The sequence below is a fragment of the Nycticebus coucang genome, chromosome 1 (assembly GCF_027406575.1).
Source record: "Nycticebus coucang isolate mNycCou1 chromosome 1, mNycCou1.pri, whole genome shotgun sequence".
NCBI lineage: Eukaryota > Metazoa > Chordata > Mammalia > Primates > Lorisidae > Nycticebus > Nycticebus coucang.
The window spans coordinates 86,235,986-86,253,846 of NC_069780.1; the positions used below are offsets into that span (position 1 = coordinate 86,235,986).

General features: G+C 37.3%; 1 protein-coding gene across 10 annotated transcripts in view; it reads left to right on the forward strand.

Moving 5' to 3' along the window:
- RAPGEF2 (Rap guanine nucleotide exchange factor 2) overlaps positions 1–17,861 on the forward strand; it is a 299,942-nt gene that overhangs the window by 151,970 nt on the left and 130,111 nt on the right. For 6 of the 10 annotated variants that reach the window (XM_053583632.1, XM_053583658.1, XM_053583668.1 and 3 more), the window contains exons 5-6: positions 14,845–14,920; positions 16,851–17,018. In XM_053583632.1, coding sequence (XP_053439607.1) covers positions 14,845–14,920; positions 16,851–17,018 — 244 coding nt within the window. Of the gene's footprint in view, positions 1–3,438; positions 3,507–9,477; positions 9,499–12,971; positions 12,988–14,844; positions 14,921–16,850; positions 17,019–17,861 lie in introns of those variants that run through there. The other 4 variants (XM_053583718.1, XM_053583697.1, XM_053583688.1 and 1 more) reach the window with 4 other exon arrangements.

Genomic DNA, 17,861 nt, shown 5'->3' on the forward strand with positions numbered 1-17,861 from the left:
ATATTCTAACTACAGATCCTTTGTTGGATATATTTTGCGAACATTTTCTCCTGTGGCTTCTCCTAACTGTGCCTTTCTAAATGCTGAGGCTTGTAATGTTGAGGAAGTCTATTTTGTCAGCATTTTCTTTTATGCTGTTTTGCCATGTATAATGCACACTTTATTGCCCAAGTTTTTGAGGGAAGCTAAGGGTGTGCATTGTACATAGGTAGTACGGCCTGGGAGTTGGAGAGCCCATTGGGCTTTCTAAGGTTGCTCCCTCCTGCCTGGGCCTTCTGGGGGTATGAGATTTCAGTCTGGAAGGATTCAGGATCTGGTGGGAGCAGGCCAGAGTAGCCTCCATGGAGTAGTGTCATCAGGGGAGGAGGTGGTGGCCTCACACAGCAAGGGCAGAGGCCCAGCTGCCAGAGGGGACTGGGAGTCCCTGCCTCACTGCCCATAGACCTGCCTGGCTGCCTGTGGACCTAGCAGCCTCAGAAGCTCCCACCCCACTGGCCATGTAAGTGGCCATTTCAGCCAGGCCATACATTTGGGAGGGAAGGATTCCCAGGAGAGAGGAAAGGGGCAGCCTTCCCAGAGCAGGTGGCTGCAGGAGGGCGGTGCCATCTGCACATTCACCAAGGGAGCATTAAACCTCCCCAGATGTGTCTCTCCCAGCAGAGAGGGGTGTGTTGGTAAATGTTTGGGCCCAAAACAGGATGTGCATCATTCATGCACACACAGCAACATTATATGTGACAATATATGGTACTTCGTAATTGTGAAAGTGTTCTTTTTAGGAGATCTTAACCTGAGGTCATAAAGGTTTTCTTGTGTTTTTCTTCTAGAAATTTAGTAGTTTGAACTATTTAGGTCTAAGATTCATTTTGATTCATTTTTGCTGTGTGAAACAAATATAGATTAAGGATTATGTTTTTTTCTGTATAGATATTACATTATTCCATTGAAAAGATCTTTTTTTCCCTTTTTTAAAAGAGTCTTGTTCTATCACCCAGCTAGAGTGCCATGCCCTCATCGTAGCTCACAGCAATCTCAAAGTGATCCTTTTGCCTCAGACTCCCACGTAGCTACAATTATAGGTACCCACCATGATGCCCAGCTAATTTTTTCAGTTTTTAGTAGAGATGGGGTCTCGCTTTCATTCAGGCTGGTCTCAAACTCCTTAGCTCAAGAGATGCTACCTCTTCAGCCTCCCAGAGTGCTGAGATTACAGGCATGAGCCACTCACTGCACCTGGCCTGAAAGAGTATTTTTTAATCCATCAAATTACGTTGACACATTTTTTAAACAATGAATGATTTAATTGCATAAAATACTTAATTATAAAAAATTTGTCCAGATCTAGGGCAGCGCCTGTGGCTCAAAGGAATAGGGCGCTGGCCCCATATGCCAGAGGTGGCAGGTTCAAACCCAGCCCCAGCCAAAAACTGCAAAAAAACCAAACAAACAAAAAATTTGTCCAGATCTGCTTCTGAAATCTCTCTGTGTCCACTGCTCCGTATGTCAGTTCCTGCACCAATCCTACCCTGTCTTCCTTTGTGTGGCTTTATAGTAAATTTTGAAATCATGTAGTATAAATTTCTAACTTTTTTCTTTATCAGAATTACTTTTTTCTATGTCTTTACCTTTTCATATAATTTTTTTTATTTTTTATTTTTGCAGGGGCTGGGCTTGAACCCACCACCCCCGGTTTTCATATAAATTATAAAATTATTTTATCAGAGTCAAAAAATGTTCATTAGGACCTGAGCACAGTGACATGTTCCTGTAGTCCCAGCTACTTGGAAGGCCGAGGAGGGAGGATTGTTTGGAGAGAAGCAATCCTCTAGACCAGCCTGAGTAGTATACTAAGATTTTTGCCTCAGAAAAAAAAAAAAAAAGATTAAAATGTTTGTTAGGATTTGGTTGCATTTTCACTGAATCTTGTGTAGACTTGTTTAAAATCACCAGTTTAACAATATTGAGCTTTCCTGACCCTGTACTTTCTCCGTTTAAGTCTTCTAGAATTTCCCTTTGCAGGTAGCTTTTAGAATATAGATCTCATACATCCTTTATTAAATTTATTCCTAAGTATTTTATTTTTTGATGATAAATAATAGGTTTCTTTTATCACATTAATAGTCTCTGAAAGAGAGGCTAACTAATATTGCCAGGATCAGTTACTATAGAATTAGAAGGAACAGTCTTCTACTTATAAAACAATCATGGCTCCTGTAAAAAGTCCACATTTAATTCAGGTGAATTAAATAAACTGGCATTTTTTTAACTTGATATCTTTGTAAGAGATTATGTATGTGTGAATTGATACTTTTCCCTTTCTTGGAAATGTTTTCTTTCAACTTCCAAGGATTATGAATATAGTATTCGCGTGACCTGAAGTTTTGTTCAGGTTTGATCTTATAAAGATGTGCCTGTGGCTCGGCGCCCATAGCTCAGTGGTTAGGGCACTGGCCACATTCACTGGAGCTGGGTGGTTCGAACCCAGTCCGGAGCCTGCCAAACAACAATGACAACTACAACAAAAAAATAGCCGGGCATTGTGGCGGGTCCCTATAGTCCCAGGTACTTGGGAGGCTGAGGCAAGAGAATTGCATAAGCCCAAGTGTTTGAGGTTGCTGTGAGCTGTGACGCCACTACACTCTGCTGAGGGCAACATAGTGAGTCTCAAAAGAAAGAAAAAAAGATGTTCCTATTATTTCAACTTCTTCTATGGTAAATGCCAGATGTTCGGGAGGCTGGGGGCTAAGTTTTGATGCCACTCATGTAAGCCTTTCAATCAGTGGTTCTCAACCTTCCTAATGCCGCGACCCTTTAATACAGTTCCTCATGTTATGGTGACCCCCAACCATACGAAAATAATTTAGTGGTTGGGGGTCACCACAACATGAGGAACTGTATTAAAGGGTCGTGGCATTAGGAAGGTTGAGAACCACTGCTTTAAATAATACTAGACGTTTGGTTGCCATTCTTAAGATCTTATTTGATTCTTAAGATCAGTTCAGGTTCTTACTGGCTTAGGACCAGCAATCTGAACCATACATTAATTCACCTCTTGCTTTTCTCATTAATAGATCAGTCCAGTTATTTCTTAACAATTGTTTATTTTGCTTCTTTAATGAATTTTATAAAAATTAGGTCACTTGAAGATAAGGTATTATTGCTAGGCTTCCTTGTCAGTTCAACTTGTATGTTTTGCACATCGAAATGGTGAACATTTAACAAAGGCACAGGTCTGCATGCTGAAGGGAAAGGCCGTTATGGGCCATAACTTTCATACAAACTGATCAGCTGCCATCTGTGCGCAAAGCACTGTGATCAGCAGAGACCTGTTTATGCCACTGTGTAGACTGATAGCAGCGGATCAATTTAGCTGAGCTGTTCTCCAGCAGTTTGGTCACGAGGACATAGACACGACCAAAGTGTAGTCATCACACCACTGATCTTTGCTGGTGTAGATTGTGGCAAGAGAGAAAACTGCTTGCTCTCTTCACCCCAATACAGCTGAGGTAAGAGCCACCTTCCCCCCCACCCCCCACTTTAAAATACAAACAGGAGTGAAAGCAGCCTAACTTTTCCCATGCTGTTTGTTTTGATTTACATTTATTCTAGTCTTTTCCATGATAATCCTTCAGGCTGAATATACAGTTCTGCATCCTTGTGGTGGAGAGCAAGCAGTAGAGCTTGGGTAAATTTTAACAACAGAATTGCAGTGGGAGCACAACTAAGCATTTGACCTTGAGGACTCAGAGCAGACACTGCAGATTTCCCTACTTGCCCTTGACTTATAAGAGAGCCGGTAATGAATTAATAGAAATTGATAAAGAGCGTCTGTCAGACAGCCGCTGAGGTCATGAGGCTGGTATGCGGAAGGAGTGCCCCTATAACACGCGAAACGCATGACTGCAGCCAGGAGAGGTGGGTGGGTCATGGAAGCAGGAAATCAGCCTGCACAAGGAATGTTGGCTCCCTGTACTAGCACAAGCTCCCGCCCTGCACTGCTCCCTGGGAGAAAACGCACAGGGAAACGGGAGTGCCCAGTGCTGCAGAGAACAGAGCTCCTATTCAAGGGGCCGCACTATTGCTGTCACTGGTGCTTCAGAGATGCTGAAGACAGTGCAGGTTAGATTTGTTTTTTAAAGGAATTAAAATGTTAATAGCATAAACATCAAATGTTGGTGCTTCTGTAGCTGAACAGACAACAAACTACGAGGAGTGAACAGAGGGCAGGGAATGTGGCGATGAGGCCTTCACTTGTAATTTTTTTCTTGTGTTCTATTTTTATAAGCAAAGGTTAAATGTGGAGAGATTCACTTTGTAGAGGATCAAACCTGTTTGTGTGGATTGGTGCTTGTTGGAATATTTCTAAATGAGTTTTGAAAGAGATTTAGAGATACTTAAGTGTATGTTTAGTTTTCCAAATACTCCCAAAATATGAGCTTAAAGGATGCTTAAAGCCCATCCTTTAGAAACAGTTTGCAATTTACACACACACACACACACACACACGTAATTTACACGTGTACTTTGTGTATGATTTTGCTTTTAAATAGCTGTGGCCTTTTTCTGGTCAAACTAGTGAGTAAGTGAAGTTAAAATATTAAAAAGAGATTACAAGAAGTCTTTCAACCCAATTTTCTTCTATACTTCTATTAAAATTTATGCCTTTACTTTCTATTGATTTTTGAGGATGGAGTTGATGACATTAGCAGTTACTTGGTAGATTCCTCCGCCTCTTCTCCCCAATTTAATCGCTACTCTGTTGTCTAAAGACAATGTTACATGAATGTATTTTCGTTAAGTCCTAAACAAATAAATTGGTTTGGGTTTAAGAACATGAGTCTAGTCAGTTACTTAGTTTTTTAGAAGGAAAATAAAATTTAGTAGCTGCCTATCATTTTCTGGAAAAACAAGAGCATGAAAAATTGGTATCTTAGAGTTTTACATTTTAGATCATCTTTGAAATTAAGATTACCCACTGGTGTAATCCCAGTTTGATTTCTGTGTATTCCCTTACTGGGTATAGCCTGACATGAATCAGTTTACATTCCAATACTGAGAAACCACATTCCACTGAGAAGTTCTGACGTACAAGAATGTGGAGGCCCATACAAAGGGCAAGATTAGGGACACTGACAGAAGAGGCTTCTGTGCTCAGCGACAGCCTTTCTTGGAAAACTCAGACCAATACAAGTGCTCTTGACTCATCTTGGGTGGAGAAAATGTGGTCGCAGAAACTTAGGACAGCTTGGCTTTATAACACCTGCAGCGTCCTGTCAAACGTTTCATTACCTGTGGGTATTTATGAAAACTAGGTAAGACTTTATATTCTCAAACATTCATTCTGGCTTTGAGTCTAGAACTCGAAGGAAAGCTTAGCAGGCTATTAAAAATTTTCTTTATTTTATAGTATGTGAAAGATTGATTAATAATTTTTTATCCCCCTTTTTTTGGTATTACAAAGCCATTTCCATGTGTAAAAATATTTAGCTTATTTCAGTTTCAGGAACAATTTTTAAAATTCTTAATTTTTAAATTGTTCTGTACAAAGCTTTAGCAAAGAATTTAATGGAAATGATAATAGGGATTCTTAAACTATTTTGGACTAACTATTCCTTAGGGTCCCACCGAGGGAGTGATAACATTTAGGGATAATGCCCATTTTAAAATTGTCACTAAAAAAATTAAGATAGGAATAATCTGCTTTTTAGTACTATAGGTTGTCTTTTCACTAATCATTTACTAGTGAGCAATATGCAAAAATATATATATATATTTTTTGTATAAAAATATATTTTATGTGTAAAAAAATACTATTTTTGGATGCAACAGAGAACCAATAAATAGACCAGAAGTGAACCTGCATTACTCTTAGTTGTCATCCTGTGGTTGTTTGATATGTGCTAATCGGAAGGACATTCTGAAGTTATATTGAGATTGAATAGTTGAAAGCCAAGCTGTGCAGTATTTATACAGAACAATTCAGAAATCTTTAAAATAGACAATAATGGTTAAATTTACATACTGTGTAGAACCAGGAGATTATCTACATTCTTCAAACGTATATACCATGTTTTAAGGGGACAGGAGAGAGGGGAACTCCTCCCTCCCAGTACCTGGCTTCTGACTATCTGGCCTCTTGTCAAAGCCTGCATCTAGTTGGAAAAAGTCTAACGTATTTTTAAATATTCAGGCAAAGACTCATTGATAACTGTTACCTGTATCTTTCTTATTTTTGAAAGTAGCTGTTTATGGATATGTGTTAACATATATGTCTTTTACACAATATAGTTACATACACAGACTGAAACTACTAGAAGACTGGGATGGCTTTTTAAAGCTATATTAATTCAAAGTTACAAATTAAGCTACATAGCTTTAAAAATTAAGGAGTCTACAAATTTAAAGTACCTTTGTTTATCTTTCCATTCAAAGCAGCCAGCATCGTATTAGTTGAAGTTCTGGCGGTGGCTGCCTGAAGAGATTTGGTCTTTATAGATTCGACATTTAGATCTTTTCACTATTGCAGGGTAACCCTAAAGCTCTTGAATCGTCATTTGTAATTTTGCTGAATTTGAATTGCCTTCTGAATTACAAACGCTGATCTGTCGTTTTCACTCAACTAGCTAGTGAGTGAGCCCAGCCATTGAGAATTCACTCTCAATGAAACTCACATCTCACATGGGGCTACAGCAGTCTGTGTACTCCTCTTCCATCGAGTGTACTACTTAAGAATAGATGCTATCTTTAGTGAGTTTTTACAATAAGTTCTGTATTGGTTACTGAATTTATATTGGTCATATCCATTGCGTTATGTGTCCAGTGAACATTTGAAAGAGGAACAAGGGCGGCGCCTGTGGCTCAGTGAGTAGGGCGCCGGCCCCATATGCTGAGGGTGGCGGGTTCAAACCCAGCCCCGGCCAAACTGCAACAAAAAAATAGCCGGGTGTTGTGGCGGGCGCCTGTAGTCCCAGCTGCTCGGGAGGCTGAGGCAAGAGAATCGCATAAGCCCAGGAGTTAGAGGTTGCTGTGAGCCGTGTGACTCCACGGCACTCTACCCAAGGGCGGTACAGTGAGACTCTGTCTCTACAAAAAAAAAAAAAAAGAGGAACAAGTAGCAAAACAATATACAGAGAGGGTACCGATAAAATGTGTACACATTCTAAGACAAAGGCTGTCTCATTCGTCCTGTTGCATGGTGGTGTTCATTTGATTGACAGCATCTTTTGGTTGACGGTCACATTATATGTTGCTACTGTTATTTAACCTCAAGAAGTAGTACATAGATAACATCTCTTAAAGTGTGTACATATGTACATTTTTTGGTACCCCCTCGTATATGTGAGAAAATGCATTATGCATAACATAGAGTTATGTACTACATAACAATGTTTAAATTAATAGCAGACCACATGCAGCACTGGTCCCATAAGATTATATACCTTTTTTTTTTTTTTTTGAACCAGAATCTTAACTCTTTCACCCTGGGTAGAGTGCAGTAGCATCATGATAGTGCACAGCAACCTCAAACTCCTGAATTTAAGTAATCCTCTTGCTTCAGCCTCCTGAGTAGCTGGGACTACAGGAATGAGCCACAGTGCCCGACTTATTTTTCTATTTTTAGTAGAGATGGGGGTCTCGCTCAGGTTGGTCTCAACCTCTTGAGCTCAAGCAATCTTCCTGGCTCAGCCTCCCAGAGTGCGGGGATTAGAGGCGTGAGCCACTGTGCCCAGCCATAATACCGTATTTTTGACTATGCCTTTTCTATGTTTAGACATGTTTAGAATCACAAATGCTTACCATTGTGTTGTAATACAACTGCTTCCAGTATTCAGTACAGTAACATGCTGTAGAGATGTGCAGCGTAGGAGCATTAGGTCACACCACGTACCTTAGGTCTGCAAAAGGCCTGTGAGGATGTTCTGTGAGGTTCGCACAACAAAATTACCTAGCGATGCATTTCTCAGAATGTCCATTGTTAAGCAATACAGGACTGTATGTTAATTACATTTATAATTCTTCACATGTTACTTTGCATGTTATCACATGTTACGTGTTATGTCATATAAATAATATATATCATTTCTCACATACAATTTATATGTGAACTTAAATTTGAAGAGAAGGTTCTCACATAAATAGTACATGTGAGAAATAATATCTATTTTGCATATATGTTATAAAGAAGAAGGAAGAACTTCGAATGTATGGCCATGAATACAGAAAACATAAGATTAATGCGGAATGAAAGAAAAACATAGGGACAGTTGACTGTTTAGAATCCCTGATTTAAAATACAGGCTGAATATTCCTAATCTGGAAATCTAAAGTCCAAAATGCCCCAAAATTTGAAGTCTTTTGAATACTGATGCTTAAAGGAAGTCATCATTGGAGCATTTTGGATTTCGGATTTCCAGATTAGGGATGACCCCTGAGTGATACAAGGCAAATTTCCAAAATCCACAAGGCTTCTGGGTCCCAAGCATACAGGTTACTCAACCTGGACTTGGGTTGTATTTATTTACCTTCCCCTCATTTCTTCCCAATTCCTTCACCTACAACCTCTGTCATTTCATTGCTCAATTACCATGGGAAAGAGATTAAATGTACAAGATTATCAGTCATGAAACTTTACCTTTGTTCCTAAAGTATCCCAAACATAGTTCCTACTTTTTTTTTTTTTTCTTTTGAGACAGAGTCTCACTATGTCACCCTCAGTAGAGTGCTATGGCGTCATAGCTCACAGCAGCCTTAAACTCTTGGGCTTAAGCGATTCTCTTGCTTCAGCCTCCCAAGGAGCTGGCACAGTTCCTACTTTTTAAAAATTCCAGTCTCGGCCGGGAGTGGTAGTTCACGCCTGTAATCTCAGCACTTTGGGAGGCCAAGGTGGGCAGATTGCCTAAGCACATGAGTTCAAGACCAGCCTGAGCAAGAGTAAAACTCCATCTCTAAAAATAGCTGGGCATTTTGGCAGGTGTCTATAGTCCCAGCTACTTGGGAGGCTGAGGCAAGAGAATTGCTTGAGCCCAAGAGTTAGAGGTTGCTGTGAACTATGATGCCACGGCACTCTACTGAGGGCGATGAAGTGAAACTCTGTCTCAAAAAAAAAAAAAAAAAAAATCCAGTCTCAAAGGTTTGCTAAGAAAGCCACAACCACTGAAATAAGTGCTCATATATATTCCTGTTTCTCTAGCTTATTTTTTAAAAATTGTGGTAAAACATAAATAACAAAATATAATTTTAACTATTTTTAAATGTATGATTACATTTATGTGTGTGATTCAATGTTATTAATTATAGTCACACTATTTTGCAAACAACACCACTACCTATTTACAAATCTCTTCTGTAACCCCAAATGGAAACTCACCAGCCATTAAGCTCCCCCCTTGTTAATCTCTAATCCGAATCTCTATGAATTTACCTGTTCTAGATATTTCATCTAAGTGGAATCATATACTTCTGTGATTGGCTTGTTGCCCTCTGCATGATGTTTTCAAGGTTCGTCCATGATGTAGCATATATCAGAACTTCATTTCTTTTAGTGGCTGAATACTATATTTGAAATATATATATATGTGTGTGTGTGTGTGTGTGTGTGTGTGTGTGTGTATCCCACTTTGCTTATCCAGTCCATCTGTTAATGGACATGGGTTTTTTTTTCACATTTTGCTATGGTGAATAATGTTTGAACCTGCGTGAACCCCTGTTTTCATTTGTTTTGGGTATTTACCTAGGGGTGGAATTGCTAGGTCATATGTTTAGCTCTTTGAGGGGGTGCAAAACTGTTTTCCACAGTGCTGTACCATTTTATATGCCCACTAACAACATACAAGAGTTCCAAGTTCCACATCCTCTTTCTTTCACTTCTTTAGAAAAATAAATGTAGTTTCAGGTGTGAAATGTTATATATCTTATTATGGTTTTGATTTGCTTTTTCCTAAGGACTGAAAATGTTGGTCAACTTTTTATGTGTTTTTGGCCCTTTTTGTATCTTCTCTGGATAAAGACCTATTTAAGCTCTTTGTCATTTTTATTTTTATTTTTTATTTTTTGAGACAGAGCCTCAAGCTGTCACCCTGGGTAGAGTGCTATGGCATCACAGCTCACAGCAACCTCCCAATTCCTGGGCTCAAGCAATTCTCCGGCCTCCACCTCCCAAGTAGCTGGGACTACAGGCGCCCACCACAACACCTGGCTATTTTTTGGTTGCAGCCATCATTGTTGTTTGGCAGACCCGGGCTGGATTCGAACCCACCATCTCGGGTGTATGTGACTGGCGCCTTAGCTGTTTGAGCCACAGGCACTGAACCTCTTTGTCATTTTTAAATTGGGTTGTCTTTTTGTTGTTCAGGGATTCTTTATGTGTTCTGAATTTTATTTAAGTCCATATCAGATATATGATTTGCAAATATTTTCTCCCATTCTGAAGGTTGTCTTTTCAGTTTCTTGATAAGTTTAAAACATAGGTTTTCTTCACTTACGAAATCCAGTTAAGTTTATCCCTTCTCCTGCTGATTATGCTTTTGATGTAAGCCTAAGAATCCATTGCTAAATACAAGGTGTGAAGATTTAGTCCTATGTTTTTCTCTGGAAGTTTTATGGTTTTGGCTCTTCTAGTTAAGTCATTGATTCATTTTGATTTAACTTTTGTATATGGCATGAGATAGGTGTCCAACTTTATTCTTTTTCATGTGGAAATCCAGTCAACTCAGCATCAATGGTTGAAAAGACTGTTCTTCACCTACTGAACAGACTTGGAACTCTTTTTTTTTTTTTTTTTGAAGAGAGAGTTTCAAGCTGTCACCCTGGGTAGAGTGCTGTGGCATCACAGCTCACAGCAACCCCAAACACTTGGGCTTAAGCAATTCTCTTGCCTTGGCCTCCCACGTAGCTGGGACTACAAGCGCCTGCCACAATGCCTGGCTATTGTTCTTTTGGTTGCAGTTGTCATTGTTGTTTTAGCTGGCCAGGGCAGGGTTCAAACCAGCCTCCATGTATGTGGTTGTACCCTACCCACTGAGCTATGGGCACTGCCCACAGACCTGGAACTCTTGTCAAGAATCAACTGACCAGAAATGGGTTTGTTTCTGGACTCTCACTTCTGTTCTTTTGACCTATATATATTTTACCTTAGGCTAGTTCCATACTGTTTTGATTCCTGTAGCTTTGTAAAAAGTTTTGAAAATGGGAAGTCTAAGTCCTCCTCTTTTTCAGCCTTGTTTTGGTCCTTTGAAATTCTATATGCATTTGAAGATTAGCTTTTCCATTTTGGGTATAAAAAAAGGCTATTGGAATTTTGATAGAAAGTATTGAATCTATAGATTAGTTACTGTATGTAGTCTGTTATAAGACTTAAGAACAAAAAAGAATGCTGCATTTGATAGGACTAATTGTGTATTTGTCACCGCAGCACCAAGGAATAGAATATAATTACATTTGTACCATAATGTAGTCATATGTTTTTAGAACAATTATTACCTATGTCTGATTTTTCTTAAAACCTGTGAGAGTTATATATATACATTTAACTTAAGTTATTCTTTAACTGCGTTATTTATAAATTTTCTTCAATCATTATTTAAAAAACTTAAACAATACTGACTTTGAGCTGCTAATAGGAATTAATTTGGGCCTCTGGCCTTTCAGAAAGCCCTTTGGATTCTCTTAATTTTTTATGAGAAACTTATCAGTTCTATTTTTTGCCCTTGGAAACTCTTCTAAGACAATACCCTACCATAGACTTAAATGGTTTTCTAAAGGGTATCTATAATAATTCTTGTTTTTAATTTCTCTTTTCGTGTGTCCATCACCTCACAGATTGCCTTTATTTATCATTTATTTATTGGGTAAGCAGCTTGCTAAATTAATGCCGTCAAAGACTTTTGGTTTTCATTTCTGACTTTTTACTGAAAGATAAAAAATCTATTGTTTGATTTTAGTAGTAAATGCTTCGTGCATTTGATCACGTTTTAAATATAGATTGTTTCATTGTGCACATCTTTCCTGCGCTTAGATAGAGCTTTACAGAATGTTTTGTATCTCATTCTTGCTGGTTTGGTTTTGTGTTTCACTATCTCAAAGTACGTCACTTGCAAAACTGAAGATTTTTGTCCATTTCTTCCTACTAAGTCAGTGGTTCTCAACCTTCCTAATGCCACGGCCCTTTAATACAGTTCCTGTGTGTCACGACCCACAGGTTGAGAACCGCTGTACCAAGTAATCTAAAATGTATGAGAGAATTATTTTTAATACCATCTGTGGGGGATTTTATCTCCTTTACATCATCTTCATCTAGTTGCCTTTTTAAGAAAAATCTCTGTGCTCATTTTCCAAAATTGAATTTTTCAAACATATCAATTGTATAGAACTTGATGAAAGATTTTTAAAAACTTGATAAATCATTATACTCACTATTGTTTATGTATTTATTGTTTCAAAGTATCAGATTGTAGAAGCAAAAGTATTTTGTGGAGTTTATGAATTTCTAGCTGATATGTTTCCTTGCTTTGTCTGTTTCTTTCTACTTTCCAGTTTCTGGTTTGTAAGCCAAGAGTAAGTCATCTTTGCGAGAGCTCAGGGGCTTTGGTGTTGATCAGTCCCGGTGTGTACCTTCATGACCTGTGCTTTGGCTCCTCTAAGGCTGGTCTATCCTTCTGGGTTCCTGACTATGTTTGAAAAAATAGATTTTTGGATAAATGAAATCATATGTTCTGCCTTGCTAATGCCTGTTCTGTGTGCATTTGCTTTTTCTATTCAGCGTATTCAAGAAATTAATCTGATGGAGCATCCGTAATTTTCTTCTGTTCACATTTTTTGTGATAGTCTGTAGGAACTGGAGTCTTGGCTGGGCCCTGTGGCGCACAACTATAACCCTAGCCCTCTGGGAGGCCGAGGAGAGTGGATTGCTTGAGCTCAGGAGTTGGAGACCAGCCCAAGCTGAGCGAGACCCAACTCTACTAAAAATAAAAAAACTAGCCAGGTGTTCTGGTGGGTTCCTGTATTCTTAGCTACTTGAGGAGGCGGAGGCAGGAAGATCACTTGAGCTTAGGAGTTTGAGGTTGCTGTGAACTATGACTCGATAGCACTCTACCCAGGGCAACAGAGAGAGACTCTGTCTCAGAAAAAAAAGAAATGGAGTCTTTTTGTGGCTGCAGGTTCTAATACAGCTTACTTCCTGAAAAACTTGGAAGGAAGTATTTTTAGTAGCACATTTTAGGGAATATGAACTTTTCATCCCTGAAGTGATAGTGTTAGTGCAACCTGAAGTGTGATTTCCCACCTGTAAAATTCTGTTGAATGAATGACTAATTGGTTAGGAGGATTTCTAACCAATTCTGCCTAAATTCTGAGGTAGGGAGTTGGTACAAGAATTAGGCATAATATTAGTGACAACCATATAGTTTATTTATGTGAACAGTAACATCTTTTGTTGCTAAAATCTGCAAATAATTCAATTCTAGCATTTTTTAAAAATCAGGTATTATATGAATATTGCATTATAAACACTGAAGATTTTATTACATTTAAAAACAAATAAGCATTTGATTATGTTTAGACATTTGTCTAGGTCTTTAGCCTGCCACATGCTTTACTAATACATTAAGATTATTTCTTAATTTGTAATGTTTATTTATAAACTTTATTTAAAAATTAAATTGCAACTGGGTAGATTCAGAAACAAGCAACAAATGTTTATGTGTATTGAAGCATTATGAAATTTTAGTTGAATTATAAACTATAAGAAATGTACTTAGCCGGGCGTTGTGGCGGGCGCCTGTAGTCCCAGCTACTTGGGAGGCTGAGGCAGGAGAATCGCTTAAGCCCAGGAGTTGGAGGTTGCTGTGAGCTGTGTGAGGCCATGGCACTCTACCGAGGGCCATAAAGTGAAACTCTGTCTCTACGGAAAAAAAAAAAAGAAATGTACAATAGGCGGCACCTGTGGCTCAGCGTGTAGGGCACCAGCCCCATACACCGAGGGTGAAGGGTTCAAACCCGGCCCTGGCCAAACTGCAACAAAAAAAAAATAGACGGGCGTTGTGGCCGGTGCCTGTAGTCCCAGCTACTCGGGAGGCTGAGGCAAGACAATTGCCTAAGCCCAAGAGCTGGAGGTTGTTCTGCTGTGAGGGTGACAAACTAAGACTCTGTCTCTTAAAAAAAAAAAAAAAGAAATACACAAAAATTCAGATAATTTTAATTGCACAGGAAATAATGCCATCAAGAAGATAGACTTATTATGTTTTTCTTAATTTTTTCACTTAAAACAGTGCTCTAATATGTATGTTTGTGTGAGATATACATGTATATATAATTGTATGTATGAATATTTTAAAAATAACTTTTCAAATGTGTTAAATGTGTTAAGTATGATTTTGATTTTGATTTTTATGGAAACAGAATTTTTCAGCAGGAAAGAACTTAAGTTATGGAGTAGTCTTACCTGATGATCTTACAGATGACTAAAGTTTAGTAATGAAGTAGTTTGCTAGAGATCACAAATGATCAGATGATCATGTTGTCTGTCCCTTTTTCTTTCTCTTATATGACTTTTTTCCTCATAGTTTGCCTACTAATATGTGAAATGTTGTGTACAACCCTGATGTAAAGAGAATTATATTGGAATTTTCCAGAAAAATATGTGACTGAAATTTAAGAATTTGAATGTTTTCTTGCCATTCTGTGTAACTAAAATAGTTTCTAAAGATAGTTGACTTTCTCCAGTGTGTACTTTTTATAATTGTTTTTGTTTTTAACTTTTATTTATGTGGAGGGTTGCCTTAAATTCTCAGTTCATATTTCTTAAATCTCTAGGATTGTCCTAACTGGTTTCTTTCCCCCCTCTTCCAGTTTTGGCAAGCGTTCTGCAGGAAGCTTTAGGCGTGGCTGTGAATGCATTGTTTTAGAGCCTTCTGAAATGATTGTGGTAAGAATATTTGTGAAGACTTATTTCCCCCTTAATGTGTGAAATAAAGGCATTTTCACTAAAGTACTTACAGTGCATTATAATTTTTATAGCATTAAATGCTAATTTTATAATTTTATTATGAATTCTAGTTCATAATCATAATAAATATTTGCTTACAGGACTTAATTAAACATAAAAGGTAGAAGGTTTAAAAGGGCCTAGTACCCACGTGTTTGGTATTTGGACTTTGTAATTCAACCTCTGATAATACCATTTGATTGAAATTTTATGAAAATCTTCCAAATGAAGGATTTTTAAGTCTGCAAGTGTTGACTGGAATGAGTGGGTTAATTTAAATGAAAGCACAATTATATATGCAGTTAACATTTAACATGAGACAATCCTTCAAGTAATTGAAATGAGGGGACTACTGTGGTGTTTAAACTCTATTGACATTATCTCTCTAGTTAACTGAATTGTATGATTTAAAAAATTGACTAAAATGAGAGATTATGCATGGTGTTAAAATAAATATTAGCAACATAATTGTTTAACTTGAAATTTAAGTTAAAAAAAAAAAACAAACCCTTGCTTGTGATCAAAACTGTCCAGTTCTGGCACTAGAGAGGGGTATATGAAACTTTTAGTGCTGAGGAAAGGGAAAGGAAAAAGGAAACCTGTCTTATTTCTTCCCTTTTTGCAAATGACTTTAAGATAGGCTAATATGTACTCTATTAAAAAATTAATAATAAGAATGAGGTAAGATTGGAGGAAAGGCTTCCGGCATCCTATCTTGAGAGGAAAACCTTGTGAAACAATCTATGGCTGAATAGAGATGACAGCGGGAGCTTTTTTTTTTTTTTTGCGGGAGCTTTTATTCACATTTAATAAAGTACTTGGTGGATAACTGTAAGTCTATTTTCAAAAATGATTGAGGGTTTCCCCCTATGAAGTAGGAGAGGAATTCCATCAGAAGTGAAAACTTCCTCGTCAGAGCTAGTGAAATTTTTGTAAAAGTCACTGAAATTTTTGGTAAAGTTTGACAAAATTTACTCATGGGAAGGTGGGATGACAGTGAGTAAAGATTTAGGATTGGGGAGAAGGTAGCAGAGATGTAGGAATTTCTAACTGTAGGTCTGTAAGGCATTCGAGATATTTCCTTGAGATCTTGTCCTAAACTATTTTTGGATTTCTCTGAAGGATTTCTAGTCTTCACATGTCTTGAATATTTCATACTTGCAGATCCTATACAAACTGTTAGGTTTGCTGGTGTGAGAACATATATTGGAATCTAAACCTGCTTCTGTTGTGAGCAGGCACATGAGGGACAACCAAATGTAACTTTTATTCTCCATTCATTAAGTTTCTAAAATATTTAAAATGAGGAATTATTTTTTAAACAACTATTTCTATTAAAAAAAAAAAAAAAAAAGAAAAAGAAACTGAAGCCAGAATGAAAGTAGGAAGAAAAAAACCCTTATGTAATCTACTAAAGCCAATCTGCTTTAGCCCTGCTTGAGTTTTGGGATTTGTAGGGTTTTTACAGATTTACTCATACATTAAAATTTTTCTTTCTTTCACTTTAGTTAAGACCAGCAGCAGTTACTTTCGTAATGTGTGGCAGTGTGTCCTGTGAGATCCTTCACTAATAAATCAGTACAAAGACTACTTAAAATATCCTTCCCTTTGAAAAGGCAGGAAATTCAGAGAGTTACACATATTGTCCTAAGTGGAACTGAAAATGCCTCTTCATAAAAGAAACGTTACTCAAAAGCAATTAGTTCCAAAGAAGGTCAAACACACTCAGTTTGTCCAGATAGTTGTCTACAAATGTCTTTGCAAAATGAATGAATATGAGCTATTTGTAAGTTTGTTTCTTTCTACATCTAATATTAATATAGAGTATTAGGTTTGAAGAAATGAAGTTTTGCTGGTTTTTTTTTTTCAGGTGGACTATATGGATGAAAATGAAGAATATTTTCAGCGTCAAGCTTCTCACAGACAATCTCGAAGGAGATTTAGGAAAATCAACCAAAAAGGTGAAAGGCAAACAATTATTGACACTGTGGATCCTTATCCTGTGGGCAAACCACCTTTGCCGAGGGGCTATCATACGGTAAGTTATACAAATGCAGTGTTTTTATTTATTTATCTTTGGGTTTTTGTTGGGAGTTTTGTGAAAAGACCTTTGAATTTCCAATTTTTGATGGATAATTCTATTCTATGATATACTTATTATCCCAAGAGTAGATTTTGTTGGAAACACACGATATGAATAAGTTTTTAAAAGGCATGAAAAAAGATGTCAGCCACATTTATTTCAGAAAATGTTCCCTGAAGATCAGCCTTGTGATAAGGATATACAATATTTTGTTTTATCTGATCTAAAATTTTAGCAGCTTTCTGTGTGCTACCCAAATGACTGGTATCATACCTTTTTTTTTTTAGTTTAAAAAGGAAATATGCAAAAATTACATAATTTTATAGCTTTTCATACCATTTGAGAATATTATGAGAATTTAAAATGTAATGAGAATAGTTCAAAATTATGCTTTTTAAAATATGAATATAAAGGTGCCCTGAAGTATTTCTAATAAGTTCAAAGAGCTCTTAAATATGGTCATCTAGTTGATTTGTCGTTTATTATATAAATATTTAACATATTTATATATGCTTATATTGCCTTTTATGTTTTGGGAAACCAAGATCAGATAATGAGTGCTTTGTATAAGAACTTAATAATGTCACTTTCGAACTTTATTTTTCTTATTTCTTTGTTTTTGAAAACAAACAAAGCTTAAATTCTTGGAAATGTCATAATAAGGTGAAAGATAGTCTATGCATATAATGCCATTATACAGCGATATTATATGTAAAATTAATTTTAAAATAAAAATATGAAAAAATAAGAATTGTCAAGTGACAGTTATTTTACATTTCTCTGTTTTTCTTTCTGCAA